This window comes from Corythoichthys intestinalis, chromosome 1, assembly GCF_030265065.1.
Source record: "Corythoichthys intestinalis isolate RoL2023-P3 chromosome 1, ASM3026506v1, whole genome shotgun sequence".
Lineage (NCBI taxonomy): Eukaryota > Metazoa > Chordata > Actinopteri > Syngnathiformes > Syngnathidae > Corythoichthys > Corythoichthys intestinalis.
Window position 1 is genome coordinate 30,610,780 of NC_080395.1, and position 12,652 is coordinate 30,623,431.

At 43.7% G+C, this 12,652-nt stretch overlaps 2 protein-coding genes across 3 annotated transcripts in view; both read right to left on the reverse strand.

Moving 5' to 3' along the window:
• LOC130923085 (secretory carrier-associated membrane protein 5-like) overlaps positions 1-12,096 on the reverse strand; it is a 29,310-nt gene extending 17,214 nt beyond the window's left edge. Inside the window, exon 1 of one of the 2 annotated variants that reach the window (XM_057848531.1) lies at positions 4,262-6,348. The gene's annotated coding sequence lies outside the window, so the exon portion shown is untranslated. Of the gene's footprint in view, positions 1-4,261; positions 6,349-11,895 lie in introns of those variants that run through there. The other variant, XM_057848523.1, reaches the window with a different exon arrangement.
• LOC130912137 (uncharacterized) lies at positions 1,747-10,968 on the reverse strand. Its single transcript, XM_057830005.1, has 5 exons — positions 10,709-10,968; positions 8,659-10,480; positions 6,488-6,678; positions 6,182-6,301; positions 1,747-1,872 (listed from the first exon to the last, which is right to left on the reverse strand). The coding sequence occupies exons 2-5, from the start codon at positions 10,304-10,306 to the stop codon at positions 1,747-1,749; spliced, it is 2,085 nt and encodes a 694-aa protein (XP_057685988.1). The 5' UTR covers positions 10,307-10,480; positions 10,709-10,968.
• Positions 12,097-12,652: the final 556 nt, after the last annotated feature.

A 12,652-nucleotide genomic window follows, 5' to 3' on the forward strand; every position in this document is an offset into this window, starting at 1 on the left:
ATTGTTCCGGTAAAAGATTCGAGGCCAGAACGGGGCGGAATGGCGCTTTGATCCCGAAAATATGACAACAACTGTCAAAACCCCATGTTTAAAAAAAAAAAAAAAAAAAAAACTGCCACGCTGCCACACAGGTATCGCCAATAAGAACGATCTACTAACGTCAGATTAACATATACAAGTGTTAACAACAAGCCTAAGAAAGCGTTTGTGTAGCGTAATCAGTTTCCACCGATATTATTCATTTATTTATTTTACGTAGTTCTTCCCGGTGTCTGTTTCTGTATCTGACAAGTCGCATCGCTGTGCACATGCAGGTAGAAAAAAGAAAAAAAAACTGGACTCTGCTGTCCGTTCATTTGGCTGACATACTGACATGTGATCAGCACGGATAGTTACTTCTGATTTGTTCAAATTGGTTCAAATGTTTTTTTTTTCCTTTTTTTTTAAGAACAACAAATAGAGAGGAAAAAAACAAGCTTGTTAAATTAAAAGGGCAATGCAACAAATAATTGATCAGATTTTTAAGAGAAAGGAAAGAGTTGATTAGGTTTATTTTATTTTAGTTTAGTTTAGTTTATCTTATTTCATTTTTTTATTTAATTTAATTTTATTTTATTTTATTCAATTTTGCAGGCTTCAAACATCTTCCATTTTAATGTGCACTTCAGACTTATTTTTGTTCATTTACGAAAATAGTTAATGTTTGCTTATCTTCAAAATATATATTCCATTTCACTGTGCATAATGTACGCCATTTGTACTTATTTTTTGTTAATGTTTGGTACTTATATCTGTATTACTTAAAAAAAAAATCATTATCCTCAAATTTAATGACATGTACATCCTATGTTCTTGAATAGATAAAATTGAGGTTTTGCATTTAGATTTGAGGAAATGAGGGAAAATATAAAAAGTAGATGGAATTTTGTAAATCAGTGAAAAAATACAATTTTGAATGGAAATCAGTTTCTCATTGAAGGAGATAGTACCTTTTCTCGTAGACGAGAATTTTGAATGGAAATCAGTTACTCATTGAAGGACATAATACCTTTTCTCGTCGGCACCGTCTAACTGTTTGCATTATTCTAACACACTTAATATAATCAATCTGGGAATAGTATATTTTCTTGTATTTACCGATCGACTGTTTGAATTACTCTAACACATCCGATATAAAATAAATAGCACTTATACCATAGTTTAAGGAAAACAAGCAGAATATAGGGCATAAAAGATACATGACACCTTCTTATCACGGAAGCCCAAGGTGTGCGTCATGCAACTGACTTAAGAAGATTGACGCTGACAAGCCCACGTCTGCACCATCAACTCATCAGTTCTCCCAGACGGTCCAGAACAAATGGCGGGACGCTCTGTCCCAACACAAGGAACATCGGAGAATGCCCGATATTCAACTGATAACACAACTGACAAGACTCCAAGACCCCCTTTGAGCTGGAAAAATCCACAACACTCGTTGCTTGGACAACAGTAACTCCCGAATCCTCCTGTCCAATCCATAAACGGACAATAATCCTAAACACACTCTTCTTCCTGCCCACAGCCCGCCCTGCGAGAGCCTTCAAAGACTGAATGTTTAACTAATCGTGGTAATTTTCCTTGGATCCTTCGACTGAGTATTTCTGTTTCGCCCTGCCATTTTGATCGCTGCCGACCTGAATAAATTGTCAACTTGTTTTCGGTGAGCTTTCTTTAAACCTTTCAAAATGGAGTCAGTACAAGGCGTTAAGACCAAGGTGAACGCGCAGAGTTTGGTCTTCTGGCCGGATTGTCGGGTCTCACCAGCCCGGGTTGTTGGAGCTGCATCAGCGCTGGTCCAGCGGTTTGGCTGGCGCGATTTCGGCAGTCTGGCTAGAAGGTCATGTAGGATTTGTTTCAGTGTAATAAAGTTGCGTAATGCATGTGTGAAACCGTTCATTCATTCATTTTCAGAGTCGCTTATCCTCACGAGGGTCACGGGGATGCTTGAGCCAATCCCAACTAACTATGGGTAGTATGCGGGGTACACCTTGAATCGGTTGCCAGCCGTTCACAGGGCACAAGGAGACAAACATCCATTGCCGCACACATTCATACCTAGGGACAATTTAATGTGTTTGATCATCATACCGTGCATGTTTTGGGGATATGGGGGGAAACCAGAGTACCTGGAGATGGCCTACGCAGGCAGGGGTAGAACATGCAAACTCCACACAGGAAGGCCGCAGCCAGCGATTGAACCCTTGATCTCAGAACTGTGAGGTGAACATGCTAACCACTATGTGTGTGAAACCTGTCTTGTTTTATTGTGTGTTATATTCATAACTGTGATAAAAGCAGTTTATGCATCTCGGTGGTTTTAGGAGGTTTAACCAACACCCGACCTAAAAAAGGTTCCGTGCCGACCTTTATGTGAGGGAGTTCCGGCAAGAAATTCTAGCCACTCTCACCCCTTGATGCACAACTGCGGAAGATGGAAAAATTGACTGATATGACTTACAGTGGGGCAAATAAGTATTTAGTCAACCACCAATTGGGCAAGTTCTCCTACTTGAAAAGATTAGAGAGGCCTGTAATTGTCAACATGGGTAATTCTCAACCATGAGACACAGAATGTGGAAAAAAAAACTGAAAATCACATTGTTTGATTTTTAAAGAATTTATTTCCAAATTAGAGTGGAAAATAAGTATTTGGTCACTGCAAACAAGCAAGATTTCTGGTTGTCAAAGAGGTCTAACTTCTTATAACAAGGTCTAATGAGGTCTAACGAGGCTCGATTCGTTACCTGTTTTAATGGCAACTGTTTTACCTCATTATCGGTATAAAAGACACCTGTTCACAACCTCAGTCAGTCACACTCCGAACTCCACTATGGCCAAGACCAAAGAGCTGTCGAAGGACACCAGAGACAAAATTGTAGACCTGCACCAGGCTGGGAAGACTGGATCTGCAATAGGTAAAATGCTTGGTGAAATCAACTGTGGGAGCAATTATTAGAAAATGGAAGACATAGAAGACCACTGATAATCTCCCTCGATCAGAGGCTCCATGCAAGATCTCACCCCGTGGCATCAAAATGATAACAAAAACGGTGAGCAAATATCCCAGAACCAAACAGGGGGACCTAGTGAATGACCTACAGAGAGCTGGGACTACAGTAACAAAGGCTACTATCAGTAACACAATGCGCCACCAGGGACTCAAATCCTGCACTGCCAGACGTGTCCCCCTACTGAAGAAAGTACACGTCCAGGCCTGTCTGCGGTTCACTAGAGAGCATTTGGATGATCCAGAAGAGGACTGGGAGAATGTGTTATGTTCAAATGAAACCAAAATAGAACTTCTTGGTAGAAACACGGGTTCTCGTGTTTGGAGGAGAAAGAATACTGAATTGCATCCGAAGAACACCATACCCACTGTGAAGCATGGGGGTGGAAACATCATGCTTTGGGGCTGTTTTTCTGCAACGGGACCAGGACGACTGATCTGTGTAAAGGAAAGAATGAATGGGGCCATGTATCGAGAGATTTTGAGTGAAAATCTCCTTCCATTAGCAAGAGCATTGAAGATGAGACGTGGCTGGGTCTTTCAGCATGACAATGATCCCAAACACACAGCCAGGGCAACAAAGGAGTGGCTTCGTAAGAAGCATTTCAAGGTCCTGGAGTGGCCTAGCCAGCCTCCAGATCTCAAACCCATAGAAAATCTGTGCAGGCAGTTGAAAGTCCGTGTTGCCCAACGACAGCCCCCAAACATCACTGCTCTAGAGGAGATCTGCATGGCGGAATGGGCCAAAATACCAGCAACAGTGTGTGAAAAGCTTGTGAAGAGTTACAGAAAACGTTTGGCCTCTGTTATTGCCACAAAGGGTACATAACAAAGTAAGGGGATTCTTCTGCCCTCAGCCGAGCGTATGGCTACTCGACTTTGGCAGCGAGCTAAACCAACAAAGAAAAATGGAGGCCCAAACTCCTTCCTCTCATTTATTTCTTCGCGTGAACGTGCGTGTGCGTGTGTGTGTGTGTGGTAAAACTGAAACATACATAAAACACAAATGTTATACACAAAATAAAAGGTTCTATACAATAACATGTTTATGTAAATAACAGAAAACTGGCTCCATTATGAGCAAATGAAATGAAGTGGCTACTTTAGCTTAGCACAAAAACGTGTGGGTTCGCGCCACATAAATAACAACAAAATAACAGAATAGACACACCAAAATTACATCTAACCCACTGTTAAAACGTACAAACTTACAGATTTTGTTTTGTCAAGGGTTCCCAACGATGTATGGTGCAGAGGAGGTGTGTAACGTCTTAACACCTCAAGGCCTCTTTTCCAACTGAAATAAAAAGTTCTTTCTGCCTGCTGCTTACAGCAAGTCGCCACTAGGGGAAGCCGAGCGCAAACAGCAATACCAAAGAAAAACTGCAAAGTCAGAGTTACAATAGCGACATCCTGTGGACGGATGAACAATGTACAATCTTAGAAAGAAATTAAACCCAAAAAGTAGTCAACATAAGACCAGAGGACATAACACTCCCCGCCTGACATCTGCAAGATGTCAGCCCTTAACTAATGAACGATACACAACAATAACTCGTTTTACATGCTATCCTTAGACATCAAAAGCACAACTTCACGAATTGGGCGAATGTAAAACCTATTCTCGCTGTTTCGGCAAATCTTAACCTCAACTTTTCTGACATTACCGTCCTCACTTGGGAAAGATTTTGTGATCAGTCCGAGTGGCCAATTATTCCTATGTTCCAGAGACTCCCTCATTAAAACAACGTCGCCCATTTGAAGGTTCGGCTTTTTTATTTTCCACTTGTGACGAACCTGCAGGCCTGCGATGTATTCTTTCTGCCAACGACTCCAGAAAACATTAGCTAAGTACTGCACGCGCTTCCATTGGGCTTTGAATAGGTCACCGGACTGAAACTGCCCTGGTGGAATCGGTGGTGTGCCAACCTTTTGCGTGAGTAGCATCGCAGGAGTAAGAATGACTGGGTTTTCGGGATCTGTAGAAACAGCTGTTAGTGGGCGTGCATTTACAATTGCGGTGACTTCAGCTAACAATGTCACGAGTACTTCATGTGTGAGCTTCCCATATGGATGTTCAAGGAGCATTGCATTGAGGATTTTTCGGGTGACGCCGATCATGCGTTCCCAGGAACCAGCCATATGGGATGCATGTGGAGGATTAAACTGCCATTTGCACGCACTGTCTTTCAAGAATGTGCCTATTTTGTCATTGTGACAGCCTAGTTTGTCTATTTGGAGCTCTTTGCAGGCACTCACAAAATTTGTCCCACAATCAGATCTCAAGAGTTTGGCACCACCTCGGATGGCAAAGAAACGACGCAGTGCATTAATGAATGACGATGTGTCCATTGACTCAATCACTTCAATATGAATTGCACGTGTACTCATGCAGGTGAATATGACTGCCCATCTTTTAGCATCTGCATTAGCACCACGCGTTTTTCTCACTGTAACGGACCAGGGACCGAACACATCAAGGCCTACATTTGTGAAAGGAGGGTCCGTGGACAGCCTGTCTTCAGGTAGCTCAGCCATGATCTGTTCAGGTTGCCTGCCCCTTAATTTGCGGCATGTGATGCACTTGAAAATCACACTGCTTACTGCTCTTTTTCCTCCCACAATCCAAAAGCCCCCTGCTCTGACTGCTCCCTCCGTGAAATGCCTTCCCTGGTGACATAATTTTTCGTGAAAGTGTCTTATTATGAGCTGAGCAAGATGGTGCTTTCCAGGGATTAGTATGGGATTGGTTTCTTCTGCAGACAACTGTGCTTTCTTTAGTCGGCCTCCAACTTTAAGGAGCCCTTGCGTGTCAACAAATGGATTCAGTTTGCTGAGTGGACTTGAGTTTTTTAGAGCTGTGCCTTTTTCAATGCATCCAATATCTTCTGCGAAGACCTCTCTTTGAACGGTGCGAATGATCGTGGTCTTGGCTAGTTGCAGTGACTTTTCAGTTAAATGTTTGTTGCAGTTGTGCCAGCCACGACAGGAAACCTCAGAGTTGTTCTTGAATGATTGAGCTATATGTTGGAGTTTGGCAATAGCCTTTTGCAGCACCTTCCAACTTGAAAACCTTTCAAATCTGGCACTATTAAACTGGCCTTTTGATAGGGTGGTAGTGCAAGTTGTTACCTCAGGACGCAACTCACAGTCAGTCTCTGGGTCTATGAGATCGAAGGTTTGACTTCGAACTTGACTTTGGTCCAACCTGGAGAGGAAAGCTGGGCCTCTGAGCCAGGTGGAGCTGGAGAGCTGCTCAGCGGGCAACGCTCGTGTGGCATGGTCTGCCGGATTTAAGTGTGTGGGCACGTAATGCCACTGGTGAGTTTGTGCAAAGCGCCTGATGCGTTCGACTCTGTTGTGCACATAAACGTGAAAGCGTCTCTTGGTGTTTGAGATGTACCCAAGCACTACCTTTGAGTCTGTGTAAAGATTCACCTGATCGACTGTGACATCCAGCTCCTCTAGAACCAACTCTGCTACTTCCACGGCCAGGACTGCTGCACAGAGTTCAAGTCGGGGTATGGTGATGTCTGGTTTAGGAGCTAAACGTGCTTTGCCGAGGAGGAATCCCACTTCGCTGTGTCCGTCCTCATTTGTGAGTTTGAGGTATGCTACCGCACCTACGGCTTTTGTGGAAGCATCACAAAAAACGTCAATCTCTATTCTTTGGGCTGCAGACAGCGGTATTGAAGTGTACATTCTGGGAATTTCAAGATGTTGTAGGTGTCCGAGGGAACTTTTCCACTTTTGCCACTGTTCTAATTTGTCTTTTGGCAGTTCAGTGTCCCACTCTGAAACATTTGTGGAAATGTCTCTGAGTATGGTTCTACCCCCTACGATTACTGGAATAGCAAAACCAAGTGGGTCGAACACACTGTTGATAACTGACAGAACTCCCCTTTTTGTGAACGGCCTTTCATTTACTCTTACTTGGAACTTGAATTGGTCAGTCAACAGCTCCCATCCTAAGCCCAAACTGCGCTGCATTGGTGGGGTAGTCTGCCCAATGTCAAGACCTTGCATGCCTACAGCACGATCTTCGGTTGGAAAGGCTCCTGTTATGAGAGGACAATTGGATGAGATTTTGTGCAGGCGTATGTTACACTGAGCCAGCATCTTCTGTGCCCTACTAAGAACATCAATGGCCTGCTCTATGGAAGAGAATGACTTTAGCCCATCATCTACATAGAAGTGCCGTTCAATGAATTCTTTTGCGTCACTGCCAAATTCCATTTCTCCTTCTATGGCTGTTCTTTTCAGTCCAAAGATGGCGACTGATGGGGAAGGACAATTACCAAACACATGGACAGTCATCCTAAATTCTTGCACTTTTCCATCAAGGTCATGATTTTGGAACCACAAGAAACGAAGGTAGTTACGGTGGTCTTCTCGTACTATAAAGTTGTGAAACATATGCTCCACATCTGCCATAACGGCGTATGGGTCGGACCTAAACCGCATCAGAACTCCTACGAGAGTGTTGTTAAGATCTGGTCCCTTGAGGAGCACGTCATTGAGAGAAACATTGTCAAGTTGAGCACTCGAATCAAAGACTACCCTAATTTTTTCTGGCTTTTGCGGGTGGTAAACGCCAAAACTAGGGAGATACCAGCACTCTTGATCTGGCGCCAGTGCGGGCGCTGGTTCGACATGGCCCTTGCTGAATATTTTCTCCATAAACTCAGCGTAATGCGCTCTCATTTCAGGTTTTCTTCTCAGCGTTTTGCGGAGCGACATTAAACGATTGTAGGCCTGCTCCCGATTGTCAGGTAGGCGCCGCCTAGGTGAGCGGAATGGAAGTGGAGCTACCCAGTTATTCGCCTCATCTTTAGCAAAGTTGTTGTGCATAATGTCTAGGAACAACGCATCTTCTGCCGAAAGTGCAACTTTGTCGTCATTTGTTGTTTGTTGGAAAATATGTTGTCCTAGTTCCGCTTGTGTGTTTAGTGGATCGTTTTTGGTGTATTTCTCTTTGATAACGATTGTGTTTTCGCAAGGACTGAGGAACGTGGGACGTCCACTGTTTAGAACGTTCGTCTTAAATGAGTTCAATGTGGGTTTATGAGCTCCAGAGAGACAGACATCACCTATGACAACCCATCCTAAATCGAGACGCTGGGCATGAGGTGCATTGTTTGGCCCATTTACCTGACCACGAACTTTATGAGCCTGAATGATGTCCCTTCCCAGGAGCAGAAGAATGTCTGCCGATGGGTCGAGAGGAGGAATCTGTGAAGCGATTGATCGCAAATGAGGGTGAGCTGCTGCTACCTCAGGGCTGGGAATTTCGTCTCTATTATCTGGAATCTGATCACATTCTGTTATTGTAGGCAGCATCATGGAGACCTTACCATCTACATCTTCTACAACAAAGCCATCAGCTTTACGACCTTGTGTCTCTGATAAACCTGCACATGTTCTCATGGTGTATGGGAATATGGTACCTTGCACATTAAACATGTCAAAAAACGCAGATCTGGCTAAGGATGAATTGCTCTGATCATCCAACATGGCATATACCCTCTTTTTCTTTTCTGGAGAAGTTCGGCGATATACATTAGCTAAACAGATCTTTGAGCATGATTTTCCTTTTACGCCTTGCCCACATACTTCTGTGCAACTGGCTGCGTTCACAGGATTTGGGCCCTCAGACTCCCCGCCGTGACTCTGGGTTGGGGGATTAAAGTCTTGAGGTGTCCATGGAGGTGGACCGACATGCATGGCAGACACATGAGCATCGCTATCACATTCTGAGCATTGGATAATAGCTTTACAGTCTCGAGCCCTGTGATTTGTGGACGCACAACATTTAAAACAAATGGCGTGCTCTTTGAGAATGTTCTTTCTTTCGTCTAGTGTTTTCATTCTAAACCCCCTGCATTTGACGAGTGAATGTGGTTTTTGGTGGATAGGACATTGTTTGTCTGGATCGAGTGCTGTCAATTTAGCCGGACTGATCTCTATTTTATTCACTGCTAGTGGAACTCTGTATTTGTCTCGTCTTACTGATGTCTTACCAACCCTTGGATTTATTACGTTTGAACACTGTAACATAAAGCTAGGGTCTGTTCTCATTTCAGCGTAGTCATTTACGAACCGCACAAAATACGAAAAAGGTGGATAGACTGCACCGTTTTCCCTTTTGTATTTGGTACCTTGTGTAACCCATGACTCCTGGAGTCCATATGGGAGTTTTTCAACTATCGGGTTTATGCCCCTTGGTGTGTCGAGAAAGCTAAGACCCGGCAAATAACTTTCACTTTTGGCATACGATAGCTCTAACAGAAGATCAGCAAGCTCCTGCAGTAAGTGAGTGTCTTTGTTGGAGATTCTTGGAAAAGTCTGCAACCGTTGGAAGAGTGAGGATTCAATTACCTCTGGAGAGCCATAAGTCTTGTCTAGCCGCTGCCACAGACGTTGGAGACCTGCCTGTGGATTACTCACGTGGACCGCCCTGATCCTCTGAGCGTGTTGAAGAGACTCCCCGCCGAGCCACTTGGTGAGAAGGTCGAGCTCTTCGCTGGGCTTGAGATTGAGGCCTTCCGTCGCGTTGCAGAACATGGACTTCCAGGACAGGTAGGACTCTGGCCGGTTGTCGAAAACCTTGAACCCCGATGTCAGCAGATCACGCCGTGCTAGATAGGCTGCTAAATTGGACAGTTCACTTTGTGGGGTTGCTGAAGGTGTAGGCTGGTGTGAGATGTCCGTTCTCGCACGATGAGATTGGAGATGCTCTTCGTCAGCGATGTCGATGTGACGCACATGTGGAAAAGCACCAGCTGATTTTGGGCTATTTTCTGGTTGTTGAGAGTCATTGTGCCTAACCAGGTGCTCAGTGTTTGGCGTTTGTGTGCCATCTGCTTGCACACGCTGGTCGTCAAAGTGAGCATGCACATACTCTTGTGCACGCCTGATGGAGGGGGGTGTCTTGGAAAATACCCCTTGCTCGCTGAGGTCGACTTTGGCGCGCTCCTCTTCTTCGAAAGTCGCCTCCCAAACTTTAGCTGCGGCGAGCGCTGCTTCTGCTTCACCTTCCGTCTTCAGAGCGTGTAGTGTTGCCTCGATGCGTGCCTTCTCGACCTCCATGTCGATTTGGCGTTTGGCGTACCGTGCTCTGGCGTAGGCAGCTTCGGCGTCTGCTCGTGCTTGTGCAGCAGCTTGACTCGTTCTGGACCGGCGTGAAGAATGAGAATGACTGGCCTCCGACCTGGTGACCACTTGGCTGATAGGTGGTGAAACTTCTTGCTGAGACATCTTGGGTGCTTGATGTGTTGAAAATCTTTTTACTCTTCTGCCCTCAGCCGAGCGTATGGCTACTCGACTTTGGCAGCGAGCTAAACCAACAAAGAAAAATGGAGGCCCAAACTCCTTCCTCTCATTTATTTCTTCGCGTGAACGTGCGTGTGCGTGTGTGTGTGTGTGGTAAAACTGAAACATACATAAAACACAAATGTTATACACAAAATAAAAGGTTCTATACAATAACATGTTTATGTAAATAACAGAAAACTGGCTCCATTATGAGCAAATGAAATGAAGTGGCTACTTTAGCTTAGCACAAAAACGTGTGGGTTCGCGCCACATAAATAACAACAAAATAACAGAATAGACACACCAAAATTACATCTAACCCACTGTTAAAACGTACAAACTTACAGATTTTGTTTTGTCAAGGGTTCCCAACGATGTATGGTGCAGAGGAGGTGTGTAACGTCTTAACACCTCAAGGCCTCTTTTCCAACTGAAATAAAAAGTTCTTTCTGCCTGCTGCTTACAGCAAGTCGCCACTAGGGGAAGCCGAGCGCAAACAGCAATACCAAAGAAAAACTGCAAAGTCAGAGTTACAATAGCGACATCCTGTGGACGGATGAACAATGTACAATCTTAGAAAGAAATTAAACCCAAAAAGTAGTCAACATAAGACCAGAGGACATAACAGGGATGAACTTTTGGTATTAACCAAATACTTATTTTCCACCATGATTTGCAAATAAATTCTTTAAAAATCAAACAATGTGATTTTCTGGGTTTTTTTTCCACACTCTGTCTCTCATGGTTGAGGTTTACCCATATTGACAATTACAGGCCTCGCTAATATTTTCAAGTGATAGAACTTGCACAATTAGTGGTTGACTAAAGACTTATTTGCCCCACTGTATATCTAATACCTGGGTTTGAAAGGAATAGCTAGTAAAAATGTGTTCAACAACCAGTTAGTTAATTTTAGAAGGAGGATTGGCAACAAAAATGTCTGAATTTTTCCTAATCTAGTGAGATAGGTAAGGTCAATGCAAATGTTTTCCAAGTACATACATAATGACGTGACGGGAAAGATCTAGCCCCGGGCTTAGAGTTTGACACTGCTGCCTTATAGCATGATAAACATATGACATGTAAGGACATGAGATAGTCTGATGCAATTTTAATTGGTCATTGACAGAAATGCAATGGTGTCATGGAATGTAGCATACTTACTGTATACAACAATATCTGTCATCAAGTTTTATACTGACAAAGTGCATGTTGTCTCTCGCGATGCTCACGGTCTCCTAGGGGCATATTTCTTTTGGATTGCAATGATTTTCCGTGATTAACTGGCCATATAATCTACTTTCCCATGGTGTCATCAAGGCATTTGACAGCAGGGGGCTAACCAAGCAGTAGCCATTAAGATGTGGTGGGGGTGACGGGTTAATGGACTTCTTGATACCCTCTGTCAAATGTTGAATTGTACCCGACAACTACTCCACACCATGCATCTATACTACACGTCGAGGAAAGTGCCTTTAAAAAAAACAGGGCAAAGCAAAGAGGACTTATGGACAGAAACATAATCTTCTTACCTTCTTCTCTAAACTGTAGTTTGCCCGCGTGGCCTCGAATACGTCAAATGTATACCAGAAGGTCCTGCAGCAGTGTGCTGATAGCACTTAATTGCAATCAGGTATCGCAAAAGAAAAAGGATGAGCCTATTATGGTATGCCCACACGACTGCACGGTCTGGTTAAATTCCAACTAGTACATGCCTCTGACCAGTCAATCAAGCTTCCTCTCAAAACTAGTAGGTAGGATTATTCTAATCCTTGATGGCTCCACCTCTCTGTCCATGGTGCTGAACTCAGAGGTTAATCACAAAGAGTCGTATTAATACAAGCGACATTTACACTGCAAAAATCTTGCAAAGATTAAAAAAGTGTTTCCTTCGTCTGCCAAAATAGTTTTTAATTGTATTATATTCTAATTTGGTCGGCATGGTAGAAGTGTTTAGCATGTCCACCTCACAGTTGTGAGATCAAGGGCTCATCCTGGGCAGGCATGTGTAGGTTTATTGAGGAAGGTATGAGTGTTTGCGTGAATGGTTGTTTGTGACATTATGCCCTGTGATTGGCTGGCAACCAATTCAGGGTGTACCCTGCCTACTGCCCATAGTTAGTTGGCATAGGCTCCAGCCCCCTCATGAGGATAAGCGAAACAGAAGATGAATGAACGGATACATTCTATTTTTCTTGAAACATTTTTCCCCTTAAAAGTCTTTTCGTTTTGTCCTACTATCAAGGAGTTATCTGATTACCCCCATCCATCAAGTTTTTTCAGTGCTTA